Source organism: Moschus berezovskii, chromosome X, assembly GCF_049115385.1.
Source record: "Moschus berezovskii isolate FMDL1 chromosome X, NW_MosBer_1.0, whole genome shotgun sequence".
NCBI classification, from domain to species: Eukaryota; Metazoa; Chordata; class Mammalia; order Artiodactyla; family Moschidae; genus Moschus; species Moschus berezovskii.
In genome coordinates, this window is record NC_142488.1 from 148,102,218 (window position 1) to 148,120,856 (window position 18,639).

An 18,639-nucleotide genomic window follows, 5' to 3' on the forward strand; every position below is an offset into this window, starting at 1 on the left:
CGAAGACAATCAATGAATGCTTCCTCTGTGCCAGGATGCTGATCCACTCTGAGATGAGCAGCACAGGAGGACAGTAAGTTTGAGAGGACGACAGGAATTCAACTTGAAGCATGTTAAGTCCGAGTCATCCTCACTATTCCTCGTTCCTAATATCTGATCAGTGCAAAATCTTGCCACTTCTGCGTCCTGAATATATTTTTGTAAACCCACTCACTTCTCTGTTCTCCCCTGTTACTCAGAATTTCAACCCAGCAACACTTTTTTTTCCTGTTAATTATAAAACTGTATTAAAGGACCCAAGTCTTTGCTTGACCCTCAGTCCTCAGGGGAAAATCTCCACTCCTACCATAACCACAGCAACAGCAGCAATATCAACAACATACAGCAGCTCAATGAGGCGTGTATGAAGCCTAATGAATAATCAAGCACACGAACTTTCTGTTTTTCTCTCCTTCCCAAAGTGTTTTTAAAATTTTGTATTGAGATATAATATTTACACACCATAAATTTGACTCCTTTTATGTGTACCTTCAAGGATTTTTAGTAAATTTCTCGAGTGGTGCAGCCATCACTGCATCTGACGTTAGCTATTTCTGTCACCTCAATAGCATCTCTCTCTTGCCCATGTGAAGTTAGTCCCCATTGCCACCCCAACCCCCTTAACAATCACTAGTCTACTTCTTGTCTCTATGGATTTGCTTACCTTGGACATTTCATATAAATGGAATCACAAGTATGTGGTCTTTTGTGACTTGCTTCTTTTACTTAGCATGACATTTTCAAGGTTCATCCGTATTGTAGCATGACCATAGTTCATTATTTCTGATGGCCAAATAATGGTAGATAACATGTATATATCACCTTATGTTTATGGACATTTGGGTTATTTCCACCTTTTTGCTATTGTGAATAAGGCAGGTATGGACATTCATGCACACAATTTTGGGTGCACATATGTTTTCAATTCTCTTGGGTAGATACCTAGCAGTAGAATTGCTGGTCATGTGGTAACTCTATGTTGAATTCTTTGAGTAACTGCAAAACATTTTCACAGTGACTGCACCATTTTACATTCCCACCAGCAGCATATGACAATTTTAATTTTTACAAAATACTTATTTCCTGCTTTTATTTATTTTTATTTTTTATTTTACAATATTATATTGGTTTGTTTTGCCATACATTGATATGAATCCGCCCCGGGTGTACATGAGTTCCCCCTCCCGAACCCCCCTCCCACCTCCCTCCTCCCGTTATCCTCCCTCTGGGTCATCCCCGCATACCAGCCCCGAGCATCCTGTAACATGCATCGACCCTGAACTGGTGATTCATTTCACAAATGATAATATACATGTTTCAATGCCATTCTCCCAAACCATCCCACCCTCACCCTCTCCCACAGAGTCCCAAAGACTGTTCTATACACCTGTGTCTCTTTTGCTGACTCGTATACAGGGTTATCATTTGCATCTTTCTAAATTCCATATATATGCGTTAGTATACTGTATTGATGTTTTTCTTTCTGACTTACTTCACTCTGTATAATAGGCTCCAATTTCATCCAACTCATTAGAACTGGTTCAAATGCATTCTTTTTGATGGCTGAAAAATGCTCCATTGTGTATATGTACCAAAGCTTTCTTATCCATTCATCTGCAGTTGCTTCCATGTCCTGGCTATTATAAACAGTGCTGCAATGAACATTGGAGTACATGTGTCTCTTTCAATTCTGGTTTCCTCGGTGTGTATGCCCAGGAGTGTGATCGCTGGATCATATGGCAGTTCTATTTTTAGTTTTTTTCAAAAACTTCCATACTGTTCATAGTGAGTGCACCAGTTTACATTCCCACCAACAGTGTAGGAGGGTTTCTTTTTCTCCACACTCTCTCTGGCCTTTATTGTTTGTAGATCTTTTGATGATAGCCATTCTGACTCATGTGTGGTGATATGACATTCTAGTTTTGATGTGCATTTCTCTAATAATGAGCAAGGTTGAGTGTCTTTTCATGTGTTTATTAGGAATCTGTATGTCTTATTTGGAGAAATGTCTATTTAGGTCTTCTGCCCGGTTTTTGATTGTGTTTGATTTTCGGGTATTGAGCCACATGAGCTGCTTGTATATTTTGGAGATTGAGATTAATCCTTTGTCAGCTGCTTCATTTGCATTTATTTTCTCCCATTCTGAGGGTAGTCTTTTCATCTTGTTTATAATTTTCTTTGCTATGAAAAAGCTTTTAAGTTTAATTAGGTCTCATTTGTTTATTTTGGTTTTTATTTCCATTATACTAGGAGGTGGATAAAAAAGGGTCTTGCTGCAATTTGTGTCAGAAAGTGTTCTGCTTATATTTCCTCTAAGAGTTTTATAGTTTCTGGCCTCACATTTAGGTCATTGATTCATTTTGAATTTATTTTTGTGTATGGTGTTAAGAAGTGTTCTAATTTACTTCTTTTGCATGTAGCTGTCCAGTTTTCCCAGCACCACTTACTGAAGAGGCTGTCTTTTGTCCATTGTATATTCTTGTCTCCTTTGTCATAAATTAAGTGACCATAGGTGTGTGGGTTTATCGCTGGGCTTTCTAGCCTGTTCTGGATTGAAGGCAGGAGGAGAAGCGGACAACAGAGGATGAGATGGTTGGATGGCATCACTGACTTAATGGACATGAGTTTAAGCAAACTTTGGGAGTTGGTGATGGACAGGGAAGCCTGAAGTGCTGCAGTCCATGGGGTCGCAAAGAGTTGGACATGACTGTGCAACTGAACTGAGCTGATCCTGTTCCGATGATATTTTTGTTTTTGTGCCAGTACCATACTCTCTAGATTACTGTAGCTTTGTCATATAGTTTGCAGTCAGGGAGCCTGCTTCCTTCAGCTCCGTTTTTCTTTCCCAAGATTGCTTTGGCTATTTGGGGGTATTTTGTGTTTCTATACAAATTGTAAAGTTTTCATTCTAATTCTGTGAAAAATGCCATTGGTACTTCGATAGGGATTGCACTGAATCTGTAGATTGTTTTGGATAGTACAGTCATTTTCACAATATTGATTCTTCTATTCCAAGAAGATGATATATTTCTCCATATGTTTGTGTTGTCTTTGATTTCTTTCATCAGTATCTTAGTTTTTTGAATACAGGTCTTTTGTCTCCTTAGGTAGATTTATTTCTAGGTATCTTATTCGATTTGTTGTGATGATAAATGGGATTGTTTCTTTAATTTTTCTTTCTGATATTTCATTGTTAGTGCATAGGAATGTATAGGATTTCTGTGTATTAATTTTGCAACTTTACTAGATTCACTGATTAGCTTTAGTAGTTTTCTGGTAGCATCTTTAGTATCATCTATGTATAGTATCATGTCATCTGCAACCAATTGACAATTTTACTTCTTCTTTTCCAATTTGGATTCCTTTTGTTTCTTTTTCTTCTCTGATTGCCCTGGTTAGAACTTCTAAAACTATGCTGAATAATAGTGATGAGAATGGACATCCTTGTTTTGTTCCTAATCTTAAGGGGAATGCATTGCTTTTCACCACTGAGAATGATATTAGCTATGGGTTTGTCATATATGGCCTTTGTTATGTTGAGGTAGGTTTCCTCTATGCCTACTTTCTGGAGAGGTTATTTTTAAATCATAAATGGGTTTTTAATTTTGTCAAAAACTTTCTCTGCATCTATTGAGGTGATCATATGGTTTTTATTCTTCTTTAATATGGTAAATCATATTGATTGATTTGCATATATTGAAGGATCCTTTCATACCTGGGATAAATTCCACTTGATCAGAGTGTATGATCCTTTTAATGTGTTGTTGAATTCTGTTTGCTAGTATTTTGTTGAGGATTTTTATGTGTATGTTCATCAGTGATGTTGGCCTGCAATTTACTTTTTTTGTGATATCTTTGTCTGGTTTTGGTATCAGGTGATGGTGGCCTCATAGAGTGAGCTTGGGAGTATTCCTTATGCTGCAGTTTTTTGGAAGAATTTGAGAAAGGATAGGTGTTAGCTGTTCTCTAAATTTTTGACAGAATTTGCCTGTGAAGCCATCTAGTTCTGGATTTTTGTTTGTTGAAAGAGTTTTAATCACTGTTTCATGACTTGTGACTGGTCTGTTGATATTTTCTATTTCATCCTGGTTCATTCTTAGAAGATTGTACCTTTTAAAGAATCTATCCATTTCTTCCAGGTTGTCCATTTCATTGGCATATAGTTGCTTGGAGTATTCTATTATGATCATTTGTATTTTGCAGTATCAGTTGTAACTTCTCCTTTTTCATTTCTAATTTTATTTGAGTCCTCGCCTGTTTTTTCTTGATGAGTTTGGCTAAAGGTTTATAAATTTTGTTTATTTTCTCAAAGAAACAGATTTTAGCTTCACTGATCTTTGCAACTGTTTTTTTAAATTTCTATTTCATTTGTTTCTGCTCTGATTTTTATGATTTCTTACCTTCTGCTAACTTTGGGTTTTGTTTGGTCCTCTTACTCTAATTGTGTTAGGTGTAAGGTTAGGCTGTTTATTTGAAATTTTAAACTTAAGCTTCCTTCTTAGAACTGTTTTTGTTGCATCCAATAGGTTTTGGTTTGTCTTATTTTCATTCACTTGTTTCTAGATATTTTCTTTATTTCCTCTTTGATTTCTTCAGTATTCTGTTGATTATTTAGTAGGGTATAGTTTAGGCTTCATGTGTTCATGTTTTTACAATCTTTTTTCCTGTAATTGATTTGTAATCTCAGAAAAAAATGCTTGATATGATCTTAATTTTCTCAAATTTACAGAGGCTTGATTTATGATACAAGATATGGTCTCTCATGGAGAATATTCTGTGTGCACCTGAGAAGAAGTTGTATTATGCTGCTTTTGGATGGAATGGCATATAAATACCAATTAATTCTATCTGGTCAAATATATCACTTAGGGCTTGTGTTTTCTTATTGATTTCCTGTCTGGATGATCTACTGCTGTAAGTGGGGTGTTAAAGTCTCCCACCACTATTGTGTTAATGTTGATTTCCCCCTTTATAACTGATAGCAATTGCCTTATCATGGGGGTGCTCCTATGTTGGGTGCATAAATAATTACAATTGCTATGTCTTACTAGATTTAACTCTTCATCATTAGTTTTGTTTTTAATTATAGTCATTACAGTGGACGTGGCAGTGGTGTTATCTCCTTGTGATTTTGATTTCCATTTCCCTAATGACTAACATTAATTAATTGAGATTGGGTACAATCTGAAAAATGACAGAATGATCTCTATTTGTTTCCAAGGCAAACCACTCAATATCACAGTAACTCAAGTCTATGCCCCAATCACTAATGCCAAAGAAGCTGAAGTTGAGCAGTTCTATGATGACCTGGAAGACCTTTTAGAACTAACACCAAAAAAGATGTCCTTTTCATCACAGGGAACTGGAATGCAGAAGTGGGAAGTGAAGAGATACCTGGGAAAAAAAAAAGATATACCTGGAGTAACAGGCAAGTTTGGCCTTGGAGTACAAAATGAAGCAGGGCAAAGGCTAGTAGAGTTTTGCCAAGAGAATGCACTGGTCATAGCAAACACCCTCTTCCAACAACACAAGAGACGACTCTACACATGGACATCACCAGATGGTCAACACCGAAATCAGATTGATTATATTCTTTGCAGCCAAAGATGGAGAAGCTCTATACAGTCAGCGAAAACAAGACTGGGAGCTGACTGTGTCTCAGATCATGAACTCCTTATTGCCAAATTCAGAGTTAAATTGAAAGTAGGGGAAACCAGTAAACCATTCAGGTATGACCTAAATCAAATCCCTCACGACTATACAGTGGAAGTGAGAAATAGATTCAAGGGACTAGATGAGATAGACGGAGTGCTTGATGAACTATGGATGGAGGTTCATGACATTGTACAGGAGACAGGGATCAAGACCATCCCCAAGAAAAATAAATGAAAAAAAGCAAAATGGATGTCTGAGGAGGCCTTACAAATAGCTGTGAAAAGAAGAGAAGGAAAAAGCAAAGGAGAAATTGAAAGATATACCCATTTGAATGCAGAGTTCCAAAGAATAGCAAGGAGAGATAAGAAAGCCTTCCTCAGTGATCAATGCAAAGAAATAGAGGAAAACAATAGAATGGGAAAGACTAGAGATTGCTTCAAGAAAATTAGAAATACAAAGGGAAAAAATAAAGGACAGAAATGGTATGGACCTAACAGAAGCAGAAGATATTAAGAAGAGGTGGCAAGAATACACAGAAGAACTATACAAAAAAGATCTTCATGACCCAGATAATCACGATGGTGTGATCACTCACCTAGAGCCAGACATCCTGGAATGTGAAGGCAAGTGGGCCTTTGGAAGCATCACTACAAACAAAGCTAGTGGAGGTGATGGAATTCCCATTGAGCCATTTCAAATCCTGAAAGATGATGCTGTGAAAGTGCTGCACTCAATATGCCAGCAAATTTGGAAAACTCAGCAGTGGCCAAGGACTGGAAAAGGTAAGTTTTCATTCCAATCCCAAAGAAAGGCAATGCCAAAGAATGCTCAGACTGCCACACAATTGCACTCATCTCACACTCTAGTAAAGTAATACTCAAAATTCTCCAAGCCAGGCTTCAGCAATACGTGAACCGTGAACTTCCAGATGTTCAAGCTGGTTTTAGAAAAAGCAGAGGAACCAGAGATCAAATTGCCAATGTCTGCTGGATTATTAAAAAAGCGACAGAGTTCCAAAAAAACATCTATTTCTGGTTTATTGACTATGCCAAAGCCTTTGACTGTGTGGATCACCAGAAACTGTGGAAAATTGTTAAAGAGATGGAAATACCAGACCACCTTAACCTGCCTGTTAAGAAGTATAAATCTGTATGCAAGTTAAGAAGCAATAGTTAGAACTGGACATGGAACAAAGGATTGGTTCAAAATTGGGAAAGAAGTGTGTCAACGCTGTATATCGTCACCCTGCTTATTTAACTTATAGGCAGAGTACATCATGTGAAATACCAGGCTGGATGAAACACAAGCTGGAATCAAGATTTCTGGGAGAAATATCAACAATCTCAGATATGCAAGTAATATCACCTTTATGGCAGAAAGTGAAGAGGAACTAAAGAGCTTGTTAATGAGGGTGAAAGAGAAGAGTGAAAAAGCTGGCTTAAAACTCAACATTTAGAAAACTAAGATCATGGCAAATAGATGGCAGAAAAATGGAAACAATGACAGATTTTATTTTCTTGTGATCCAAAATCACAGGACTTTTTTTTCCATAGGGGAGTGGCCAAGATGGTGGAGTGGGAAGGCTCTGTGCTCACCTCTCCCATTGACACACCAAAATCAGTACTATTTGCAGAGCAACTGTTGATAAGAATAACTTGAACACTAGCAGAAAAGATCTGAAGGGAACAACCACAGTGACATAGGTAGAAGGAGTGAAGACGTGATATAGTCAAGACCCATACTCTTGTGGTAGGCAGCCCACAAATGGGAGGATAATTACTATTTCATAGGTTCTCCCCAAGGATAGAGGGAGAGTGAGTCCCACATCATGCTCCTCAGTCTAAGAGTCCTGTACCAGAGGGACAAGATCCTAGAGCATTTGGAGTCAGTGGGGCTTACTTTTGGAAGAGTCAGAGATCTGTAGAAAATAGAGACTCCACACTTAAAGGGTGAACACAAGATCTCATACACTCTGAGATCAAAGCCAGAAGCAATAATTTGAATGATGCCCGGGAGAGAGCCACTTACTGATCTTAGAGAGACTTCCAAAGAGGTAGGATGCAATGGGGACCTCTCCTAGGGACACAGACACTGGCAACAACTATTTTTGGGAGCCCATTTTCAAAATGGATCACAGACATAACTGCAAAACTGTAAAACTCCTAGAAGATAACATAGAAGAAAACCCAGATGACCATGGGTATGGTGATGACTTTTTAGATAAAGCATGAAAGCTAATGACCTGTGAAAGAAATAAGTGATATGGTTGATGCCATTAAAATTTAAAACTTCTCTGAAAAAGACTCTGTCAAGAGAATAAGACAAGCCACAGACTGGGAGAAAAATATTTGAAAAAGACACATCTCATAAAAGATTGTTATCCAAAATATAAAAAGTATGTACACTTTGCTGTTCATTCTTTGGGTGTAACATCTATGTCTGTCTTTATTTATTTATTCTGCATGTAGATGTTAAGTTGTTTCAGTATCATTTCTTTAAATATTATCTATGTTCCATTGTCTTTTCTTTGCTCCTTTATCAAAGATTAGTCAATTATATTTATGTAGGTCCATTTTTGGGCACTTTGTTCTATTCCATTTATTTGTTTATTCTTTCACAAATACCACTCTATTTTGATTACTGAAGCTTCATGGTATGTCTTCAATAGGATAATGTCAGTCCTCCAACTTTCTCCCTTTCCTTCAATATTTTGTTGGCTGATGCTAAGGCACTTCAGTTGTTTCTAACTCTTTGTGACCCTTTGAACTGTAATCCTGCCAGACTCCTCAGTTCATGGGATTCTCCAGGCAAGAATACTGGAGTGGGTTGCTCTGCCCTCTTCCAGGGGATCTGCTTGACCCAAAGATTGAACCTGTGTCTCTTTACATCTCCTGCATTGGCAGGCAGCTTCTTTGTCACCAGTGCCACCTGAAAAGCCCATTGTGTTGGCTCTTCTGGGTCCTTTACCTCTCCATATAAACTTCAGAACCATTTTGTTGCTATCTACAAAGTAACCTGCTGGGACAATTGGACTTTTTTAATTGGATTGTTTGTTTATTTATCATAAGTTTTAAGACATCTACATCCTAAGTGTACTTTATTAGTTATATGACCTCAAAATATGTTTTCTATCTGTTGCTTGTCTTTCCAAACTCTGAACAGTATTTCTCACAGAGCTAAATTTTAAATTTTGATAAAATTCAATTTAAAGTCTTTTTTTTCTTTTTAAATTGGAACATCATACCTAAGAATTTTTTGTATAACTCAAGGTAATGAATATTTCTCATGTTTTCATTTATATAATTGAAATAGAATTAAGAGTCTAGAAGTAAACCCATAAATCTATTCATGGATATAAATCCCAAAGAGTTGAAAACAGGCGTTCACACAGAACCCCATAGAGGAATGTCCACCACAGTAGGCAAAAGGGAGAAGGCACCCAAATGTCCACCCACTGCTGAGCAGATAGAAAACACGTGTGGTCTAGCCATACAGTGGAATACTATTCAGCCAGGAAAAGGAAAGAAATGCTGATTCTTGCTACCACGGTCATGGACCCTGTGCTCAGTGACAGCAGCCAGACACAGAAGGCCACCTTATTGCATGCCTCCATCTCTAGGAAGTCTCCAGAACAGGCAAACGGCTGTGGATAGGAAGCTGATGAGTGGTTGGTTGCCTGAGGACTATGCGGGGTAGGGTGGGGTGGGGGAAACTGCAGGAGAGGGCAGTGGGGATTGACTGCCTGGTTGGTACAGGGGTTTTTCTTTGCTGTGGTGCCAACATTCTGGAACTAGATACAGTGGTGATGGTGGCCCAGCACCGACAGTGTATACTTGGTGCCACTAGGTGGTCTGCTGCCTTCTCTGTACAAAGGTCTCCTCCCGTGGAAAGGGAGAGTTCCGACAAAGAGAGGGTCCAATGGGCAGGGTGAGCAGGATCCTGCCATCGCCATTTCTTTGCAGGCCTAGGCCTGTGGGGGTAGGGATGGGTTGGGGGGCATGGGAAAGCAGTGACCTCAGGGTGTCTGCCTGCCACAGAACATGCGCCCCGACCAATGAGGGGCCGGCTCGTGGTTGCTAGGATACAGAGTAGGGGTCTGAGAGTACCAGTTGTCTTGAGAGTTTAGGACCAGTTGACTCATCCCACTGCAACTCATCCCACCACACCTCATCCCACTGCACCGCAAAGTGAGGCCTCAGAGAAAGCGGGCTCAACTGTCAGCATGCCCAGGGAAAGGGGCTGTCAAAGGTCGTCTGGTCGCCACTCCCGCACTGCCCATGCTGAGCTGTCCTCCATGAGCCACATGGAGCACCTCCTGCGGGAAGGCCACTACGCCCAGTGCCTGAGCTCGTCCGCACCCATCTTCCTAGCATCCATCATGCAGCACCTGACTGCCAAGGTCCTGGAGCTGGCAGGCAACGTGGCCCAGAACAGCGGTCAGAGGCACATCACCCCAGAGCTGGCGGTCATGGCGGTCCACCACAGCACTCTGCTCAACGGCTCTTTTGGGATGACAACCATCTCCCTGGTGGCCCCAGCCCGGCACTAGCTGCTCAACCCTGGGTCCCGAGCCCCGGGTATCCAGTCCCCAGTTGGGCCTCCCCTCGGCTGTCAGGCACCATGCCTGTTCACTGACCAACCGCACAGCCTGGTGCTTCAGGCCGTCATGTCGAATCAATCAAAGTGTTTCAAGACATCCCTGTGTGTGCTTAGTCACTTGGCATGGGAGGTGGTGGTGGGACACCCCTCCTTGGAGAGGTGGGGATCGGGGGTCTGGCTGGACCGGAGGGGGAGTGTTGTGGGTATGGGTGGAGTTGCGGATGGCAGGCAGAGAGGAGCGGTCACCCATGGTGATAGCACATGCGGTGGCCCTGGTGAGAGAGCCTGGCTCAGCGGAGGTGCGGTGGAGTGGGGTCTGGGGGGGAGGCCGGGGAAAGAAAGGCTCCCCCGTTGGCTCTGAGCAAGTAGGAGCTAGGCCACGTCCCAAGAGAGACCGGAGTCCTGGCGGTGATGCTCAAGACTGAGAGGGTGGCGTCGTGGTCAGGCGAAAGTGCCAAGGTGACGAACCGCCCCGTGGCATAGGATGCAGGGATGGTGGACAGCGTGCTTGACAGTGGTTTCCATGGGGGTAGAGCCTAGATGCCCATGGGGGCGGGGGCCTAGACTGCAAGACTGCGGCGGGATGGGGACTGGGATGGGGACTGGGGTGGGACACAACCCGCCTGTATGCAAAGTCGGAATCAGGGTCATGCGGGGTCACCAGTGGACTTTTTGGTTGTGTGCCTTTAGAGATGCCAGGAGATGCTCTTCTTGCAACCTGCGGGAGCAAGCTGTCACCTAGCAATGGCGGGCTCCCGGCCAGGGCCTGTGCCACCACCCCCATCTTGCATATGTGACTTTTGCGGGACCAGGCTCCACCTCCAGGCACTAGACTTGCATATCACCATGGAAATGGAGCTTTAGCCGAGAAAGCTGGAGTAGTCATCACGTCTGAGACCCACGTTTTAAAATTAATGCTACTTCTTTATGCCTTAGGTAGTTTGGATTTAATTAATAAGAAGCTTTATGCTGACTGCTGCTTCCCTGATAAGGAACTAGCCTTTTACTGACCTTTAATTTCATTTTAAATAATGAGAACATAATAACTGCCCACCATTTCAGAATAATGGTTAGAAGGATTAGAGGAAATTACATGTATCTGATATACATAATATAGAACAAGATCTTTTTAAAATATATAAAAACACATTGCTTACTTAGTCAGTCATGTCTGACTCTTTAGTGACCCCATGCACTATAGCCTGCCAGGCTCCTCTGTCCATGAAATTTCTCAGGCTAGAATACTGGAGTGGGTTGCCATTTCCTTCTCCAGGGGATCTTCTGGACCCAGGGATCGAATCAGCTTCTCTTGCATTGGTGGACAGATTCTTTACCAGTGAGCCACCAGGGAAGCCCATATAAAAGTATACCTGTGCTAAAATAAAAACTTACTAAGTAGTAAGATTAGTTCTGTATGCAGTCCATGGCACTGTGATATTTCTTTCTGGTTTTTGGTTTTCTTATGCAATAAAATCAACCTCTTTTGGAGCCCAGTTCTATGAATTTAGCACATGTAAACATGTGTGCATTCACCACCACATTCAGGACATGAAACAGCTCCATCAACCCAGCAAGTTCCTGGTCTGGTACACCAGTCCCTGTTTAAGTGCTTGATTTTTGTAAAAAGAATGTTGCTTAAATAGAGCCCTGGGTGGAGAGTTGGATGGGGAGCCAAAATTCAACAAAGACCGCAAGGGAAAGTGAAATGGAGAAGTTTATTACTCATAAGTCCTGGAGGAGGTACCAAGCATGCCTGGAGGGCCACACAGGAGGTCAGGGCAGGGGACAGGCAGAGAGAAGGCAGCAGGATCTGGGACTTACAGCTTTTATTAGGGCCCATAGGTTAAGTGTTTCTGAGATTCCCTGGATAAGGCCAAATTGGTCAATTCAAAACGAAATAAATAAAATAAATAAACCAGCAGAGTTTTGGTAAGCTCTGTGGGAGTTCTATCTAATGGACTCACAAGAGGAAGGAGCTGGGAGGCAGAAGAAACTGTTAAATTGCCAGGGCCTTTGGGGAAGTCATTTCAGTTGCAATTTCTTATGACTGCTGGCTGTCATCCAGGGTATGCCCTTGAGGATAAATTTATGTCCAACCAAGGCCCCTGCAGGCCCCTTAGCCACACAAAAGGAACACGCTATTATAGAGTACTTTAAATTCTCAACAGTTGTCAAACTCATTCTTCAGACCTAGTCCTTGACAACCACTGCTCTGGTCTCCATCTCTTAAAAAACTACCTTTCCAATATGTCTTGTAAGTAGATTTCATTAAGTCTGTCAGATTGTGAGGCTGGCTGCTATCACTAAACATACTGCTTTTGAGGTTCATCAAGATTGTTGTGTATCAATAGTTATGTTCTATTGTTGAGTAGTATTCCATTGTGTGGATATACCACAGTTTGTTTAACCCTCAGCCTATTGGAGGACATTTTTGTTGTTTCCAGGTTTTTGGCAATTTTGAACAAAGCAGATATGAGCATTCATGGATAAGTTTTTATATGAACATAAAGGTTCGTTTCTCTAAGGTATATACTCAGGAGTTGGCCGACTGGATCATAAGAAAAGGTTCTTCAGGTCTCTTGACAATTAGCCTCATTCTTATACCCTAGGGGCAACCGTTGTTCTTATGTTTTTCACCACATGTTGGTTTTGCCTGTTTTAGAACTTCAAGTAATGGAATCATACATGTAAGCACTTTCAGTGAAGACTCTTTTGAGAAGAGTATCTATGTTCATTCCTTTTTATCACCAAATGTTATACAGCTATATTAATAAACTGCTGTTGATTGATACATTCAACTGTTGATGAACATCTGGCTTCTTTTCAGTTCTTTATTATTATGAAAGAAGCTGCTATAAACATTTGTGTTCAAGTTACCACGTACTCATATTTTTTCATTTTCTTTGGGTAATTTCTAAAAGCAGAAGTGTTAGGTAGTAGGTGAGGTGTATATCTAGCTTTATGAAAAACTGAAAAACCACTTTTCAAAGTATATGTACCATATTATACTCCCACTATGTATGGGGGTTTTAGTTGTTCCATATCCTTGCCAAAATTTGATGTTGTCAACTGGTTAGTTTCAGTAATTTTGGTGGATATATAGTGAAATCTCATTGTAGTTTTTAATTTGCCATTACATAATGAATAAAGATGTTGAGGATATTTTCAATTTTCCAATAAAGTGATTTCAAAATATCCAACATAACTATTATTTTTCTAATATCAAACTATCTTAGCTTTCTTAGATCTTCTGTGTAGTACATATTTATATTTCATTTACTTTCAATCTTTCTTTGTCATCATGCTTAGATAGCATGTCTTTTTGAATTTTTATTTTATTTTGATAAACCTTAAAATAAGGTCTATTTTCTTAATACATTTGTCTGTGTGTTAGTCAACAAGTTGGGTTCAACTCTTAGCTACCGCCATGGACTGTAACCCACCAAACTCCTCTGTCCAAGGGATTCTCCAGGCAAGAATACTGGAGTGGGTTGCCATTCCTTTTTCCAGGGGATCTTCCCAACGCAGGGATCAAACCCAGGTTTTCTGCATTGCAGGCAGATTCTTTACCAGCTGAGCCACCAGGGAAGCCCTATTACATTTTTTAGTGTACAATATATTATCATTGCCTGTAGATACAATGTTATACAGCAGATCTTGAATTAATTAATCTTACTTATCTAAAACTGAATGTGCAATGACTAGTAACTTTCCACATCCCCCTCCCAGATGGTATTCCAGAAAAACAGTGTTCAGTTCAGTTGTTCAGTCGTGTCCGACTCTTTGTGACCCCATGGATTGCAGCACGCCAGATTTCCCTGTCCATAAGCAGCTCCAGAGCTTACTCAAACTCATGTCCATTGAGTTGGTGATTCCATCCAACCATCTCATCCTCTGTCATCCCCTTCTCTTCCTGCCTTCATTCTTTTCTAGTATCAGGGTCTTTTCAAGTGAGTCAGTTCTTGCCATCAGGTGGCCAAAGTATTGGAGTTTCAACTTCAGCATCAGTCCTTCCAACGAATATTCAATAATGATTTTTTTTAGGATTGACTGGTTGGATCTTCTAGCTGTCCAAGAGACTCTCAAGAGTCTTCTCCAACACCACGTTTCAAAAGCATCAATTCTTTGGCGCTCAGCTTTCTTTCTTTCTTTTTTTTTTTTCCATTTCAGCATTGTTTATAATACTGAAAAATTGCAAACAGTATATAGGCCTATATACAAAAGATTGGTTCAAATAATTATGGATTACACATTCTCAGTTCAGTTCAGTTCAGTCGCTCAGTCGTGTCCCACTCTTTGCAATCCCATGAACCGCAGCATGCCAGGCTTCTTGTCAATCAACAACTCCCAGAGTCCACCCAAATCCATGTCCATTGAGTTGGTGATATCATCCAAACATCTCATCCTTTGTTGTCCCCTTGTCCTCCTGCCCTCAATCTTTCCCAGCATCAGGGTCTTTTCAAATGAGTCAGCTCTTTGCATCAGGTGGCCAAAGTATTGGAGTTTTAGCTTCAAAATCAGTCCTACCAATGAACACCCAGGAATGATCTCCTTTAGGATGGACTGGTTGGATCTCCTTGCAGTCTAAGGGACTCTCATGAGTCTTCTCCAATACCACAGTTCAAAAGCATCAATTCTTTGGTGCTCAGCTTTCTTTATGGTCCAACTCTCACATCCATACATGACCACTGGAAAAACCATAGCCTTGACTAGATGGTTTCTTTCCTAGATAAGTGTATATTCTGGTTTATAGGTTCCAGTTTCATCCACCTCATCAGAACTGATTCAAATGTATTCTTTTTTTTTAAATCAAATAATCCAATTTTATTTATTTTTTTTTCAAGTTGAACAGACTAAATTTCTTTAAACAAACTTACTTATACTCCAGAGTCCTTTAAAAACTTAATAGCATTTATACATTGAAGGTATTTGATTTTCTTGTAACTAGCACTTCAAATGCAACAAGCATTTGAAGCAACAAGCATTTGACCCAACAAGTAAAACTTCCTACAGTTCATAACTTTTATAAATAAAATAAATTAAATGTACAGTGAATAAGTTCTCTGAAATATTTCAATATTTCTGCAGGTTTAGTAACATCATAAAATACATTTCAACTAAAATTCACAAATCTAAAAACCTGTTAGGCATTTTTAGGCGTTTTAAGTTGGAAATGAAGACCAATGTTACATCATAATATGCCAATTACAAATAGTACTTCAAATAGCAAATACTACAGTTTGTCCCAAACTTTAAAAACTATTCATGAACTCAACACTGAACTATTGATGGCTATGAGAATTGTTTCCTAGCCTTTTTGAAAATTTCAACCCATTTACGTTTAAGGTAATTACTGATAAGTACGATCCGGTAGCCATTTTCTTTATTGCTTTGGGTTCAAGTTTATACACTTTTTCTGTGTTTCCTGTCTATAGAAGATCCTTTAGCATTTGTTGGAGAGCTGGTTTGTTGATGCTGAATTCCCTCAGCTTTTGCTTGTCTGTAAAGCTTTTGATTTCTCCTTTCAAATGTATTCTTTTTAATTGCTGAGTAATACTCCATAATGTATATGTACCAAAGATTTCTTATCCATTCATCTGCAGATGGACATCTAGGTTGCTTCCATGTCTACGCTATTATAAACAGTGCTGCAATGAACATTGGAGTACATGTGTCTCTTTCAATTCTGGTTTCCTCAGTGTGTGCCCAGGAGTGTGATTGCTGGATCATATGGCAGTTCTATTTCCAGTTTTTTAAGGAATCTCCACACTTTTCTCCATAGTGGCTGTACTAGTTTGCATTCCCACCAACAGTGTAAGAGTGTTCCTTTTTCTCCACACAATGCAATCCCTATCAAGCTACCAATGATATTTTTCACAGAGCTAGAACAAATAATCTCACAATTTGTATGGAAATACAAAAAACCTCGAATAGCCAAAGCAATCTTGAGGAAGAAGAATGGAACTGGGGCACTCAACCTGACAGACTTCAGGCTCTACTACAAAGCCACAGTCATCAAGACAGTATGGTACTGGCATAAAGACAGAAATATAGATCAATGGAACAAAATAGAAAGCCCAGAGATAAACACACGCACCTATGGACACCTTATCTTTGACAAAGGAGGCAAGAATATAAAATGGAGAAAAGACAATTTCTTTAACAAGTGGTGCTGGGAAAACTGGTCAGCCACTTGTAAAAGAATGAAACTAGAACACTTCCTAACACCATACACAAAAATAAACTCAAAATGGATTAAAGATCTAAATGTAAGACCAGAAACTATAAAACTCCTAGAGGAGAACGTAGGCAAAACACTCTCCAACATAAATCACAGCAGGATCCTCCATGACCCACCTCCCAGAGTACTGCAAATAAAAGCAAAAATAAACAAATGGGACCTAATTAAAATTAAAAGCTTCTGCAAAGCAAAGGAAACTATCAGCAAGGTGAAAAGACAGCCTTCAGAATGGGAGAAAATAATAGCAAATGAAACAACTGACAAAGAGTTAATCTCCAAAATATACAAGCAGCTCCTGCAGCTCAATTCGAGAAAAATAAATGACCCAATCAAAAAATGGGCCAAAGAACGAAACAGACATTTCTCCAAAGAAGACATACAAATGGCTAACAAACACATGAAAAGATGCTCAACATCCCTCATAATCAGAGAAATGCAAATCAAAATCACAATGAGGTACCATTTCACGCCAGCCAGAATGGCTGCTATCCAAAAGTCTACATGCAATAAAGGCTGAAGTTTCTTTTTAAAAGGCCAGGAATTTTCTTCCTTTCTTAGCAACTGTCGCAAAGTTTTCAGATGATCACACTGGTATTATTATATATAAAAGCTTTGACTATCTGTTTTTCTGCTGAATACCCACTGAGGGTAGATGGACACATCTTATTTCCACATCTCTATCTTCTCTGATCATGCTTTCTTACTATTACAGACACTTTTTCCTCAGAGATTTTCCTTACCCCCATCTTATGCTTAACATTTTTAGTTAATACTCTTCTTTCTTATAATATATAATAAATATTCTTCTTTATTATATTCTTTATATTTATATTATGTTCTTTGTTCTTCTTTATTATAATGATATAATACTTTAGACATTTTATAGCAAGGAACTAATAATCTATACATATACAAACAACTTTATAAAAATATTTTCACACATAGTAATAAAACTCAAGTAATAATATTTGTATAAGACCCTTGAACTGGAGGTGAGTTCTTGGATATTCTTTGTGTATATGTCCCCTCTGTGATAATGCTTAGGTTTCACTGAATGCAGTGCTACAATGCTAGGCTATAGACAAGAATTTTGCATTACATATCAACCCTCATGGTATATTAAGTAGATGGGGTTAGAGCAAGCAGAGAAGTACATCTTTTCCTTCTTATCATTACAATATTATTTATTTATTTATTTTTGCAATATTATTTCTTAAGTGACCTCATTTTTCTTGTGAAAGCTAAAATCATAAACTTGTTCAATGCACAATACCTCCTTAGGCTCGGTTGGCCCTTCAGATGACCAATTAAAGTGATTCATTTTGTATAAGTGTGTGAAATAGTCTTTATTTTTGCTTTTTTTCCTTCTTTTCATTTTTCTCTCTAGCTACGGATCTCTTTCTCTCTGTCTCTCTTTCACACACAGACACACACACACACACACACACACACAGTCACACACACATACACATACAAGAGACAAAGAGTGGGCTCTTTGTTTATAGACAATGAGGGTCTTTTAGAAGTTTGAGGCTAGTGACTCTGAATTCCAGTGCCATTCTGAGCTGGATGCAGGCAAGTGAGGAAGCATGATCCCAAATGCCTATTTTGGGACAATTTCTGAGCTGCAAAGTCTTGAATTTTGGATCAGTTCTGAGTTGTCTCTGTTTGGCAGTAGTGCTGGAAGCAGTCCCAGAATTTCCAGGTGAGTTGATAATTTCTGACCCTCTCTTTTCTTTCTTTTTGATACTAGGACATGCTCCCTCCCTACCCCACACATGTTTATTTATTTATTATTATTAGTTGTTGCATTTAGTTATTTAGGTATTATTACTGTTGTAGAATGAGTATAGAAAACATCTGTGAGTTGATACTTCTTCATACCATCTAATCAGTACCAGTAAAGAGGAAGGGGGCTGCACTGAGTCAAAGGCTTCTTAGAGCACACAGAATGAAACTGAGTTTGGAAGGAAATGTAAGGGAGATAAGAAAATTGAGGTGAGAAGAGAATAGAAGTTGAGTATTTCCTCATTATATACCCAAGGGAGGCACTTGGAAAAAAAAAAAAGCTTTCCTCAAGCATTTCTTGCTGTTCTGTGGACATG

At 39.5% G+C, this 18,639-nt stretch overlaps 1 protein-coding gene across 1 annotated transcript; it reads left to right on the forward strand.

Annotated features, from left to right (window-relative positions):
- Nucleotides 1-9,748: 9,748 nt before the first annotated feature.
- Nucleotides 9,749-10,243, forward strand: LOC129535199 (histone H2A-Bbd type 2/3-like). The gene has a single exon (XM_055393840.2). The coding sequence runs from the start codon at nt 9,917-9,919 to the stop codon at nt 10,241-10,243; it is 327 nt and encodes a 108-aa protein (XP_055249815.1). The 5' UTR covers nt 9,749-9,916.
- The last annotated feature ends 8,396 nt before the right edge of the window (nt 10,244-18,639 follow it).

Coding starts and splice junctions, on each gene's coding strand:
- LOC129535199 (XM_055393840.2), top strand. CDS start 9,917: ATGCCCAGGGAAAGGGGCTGTCAAAGGTCGTCTGGTCGCCACTCCCGC.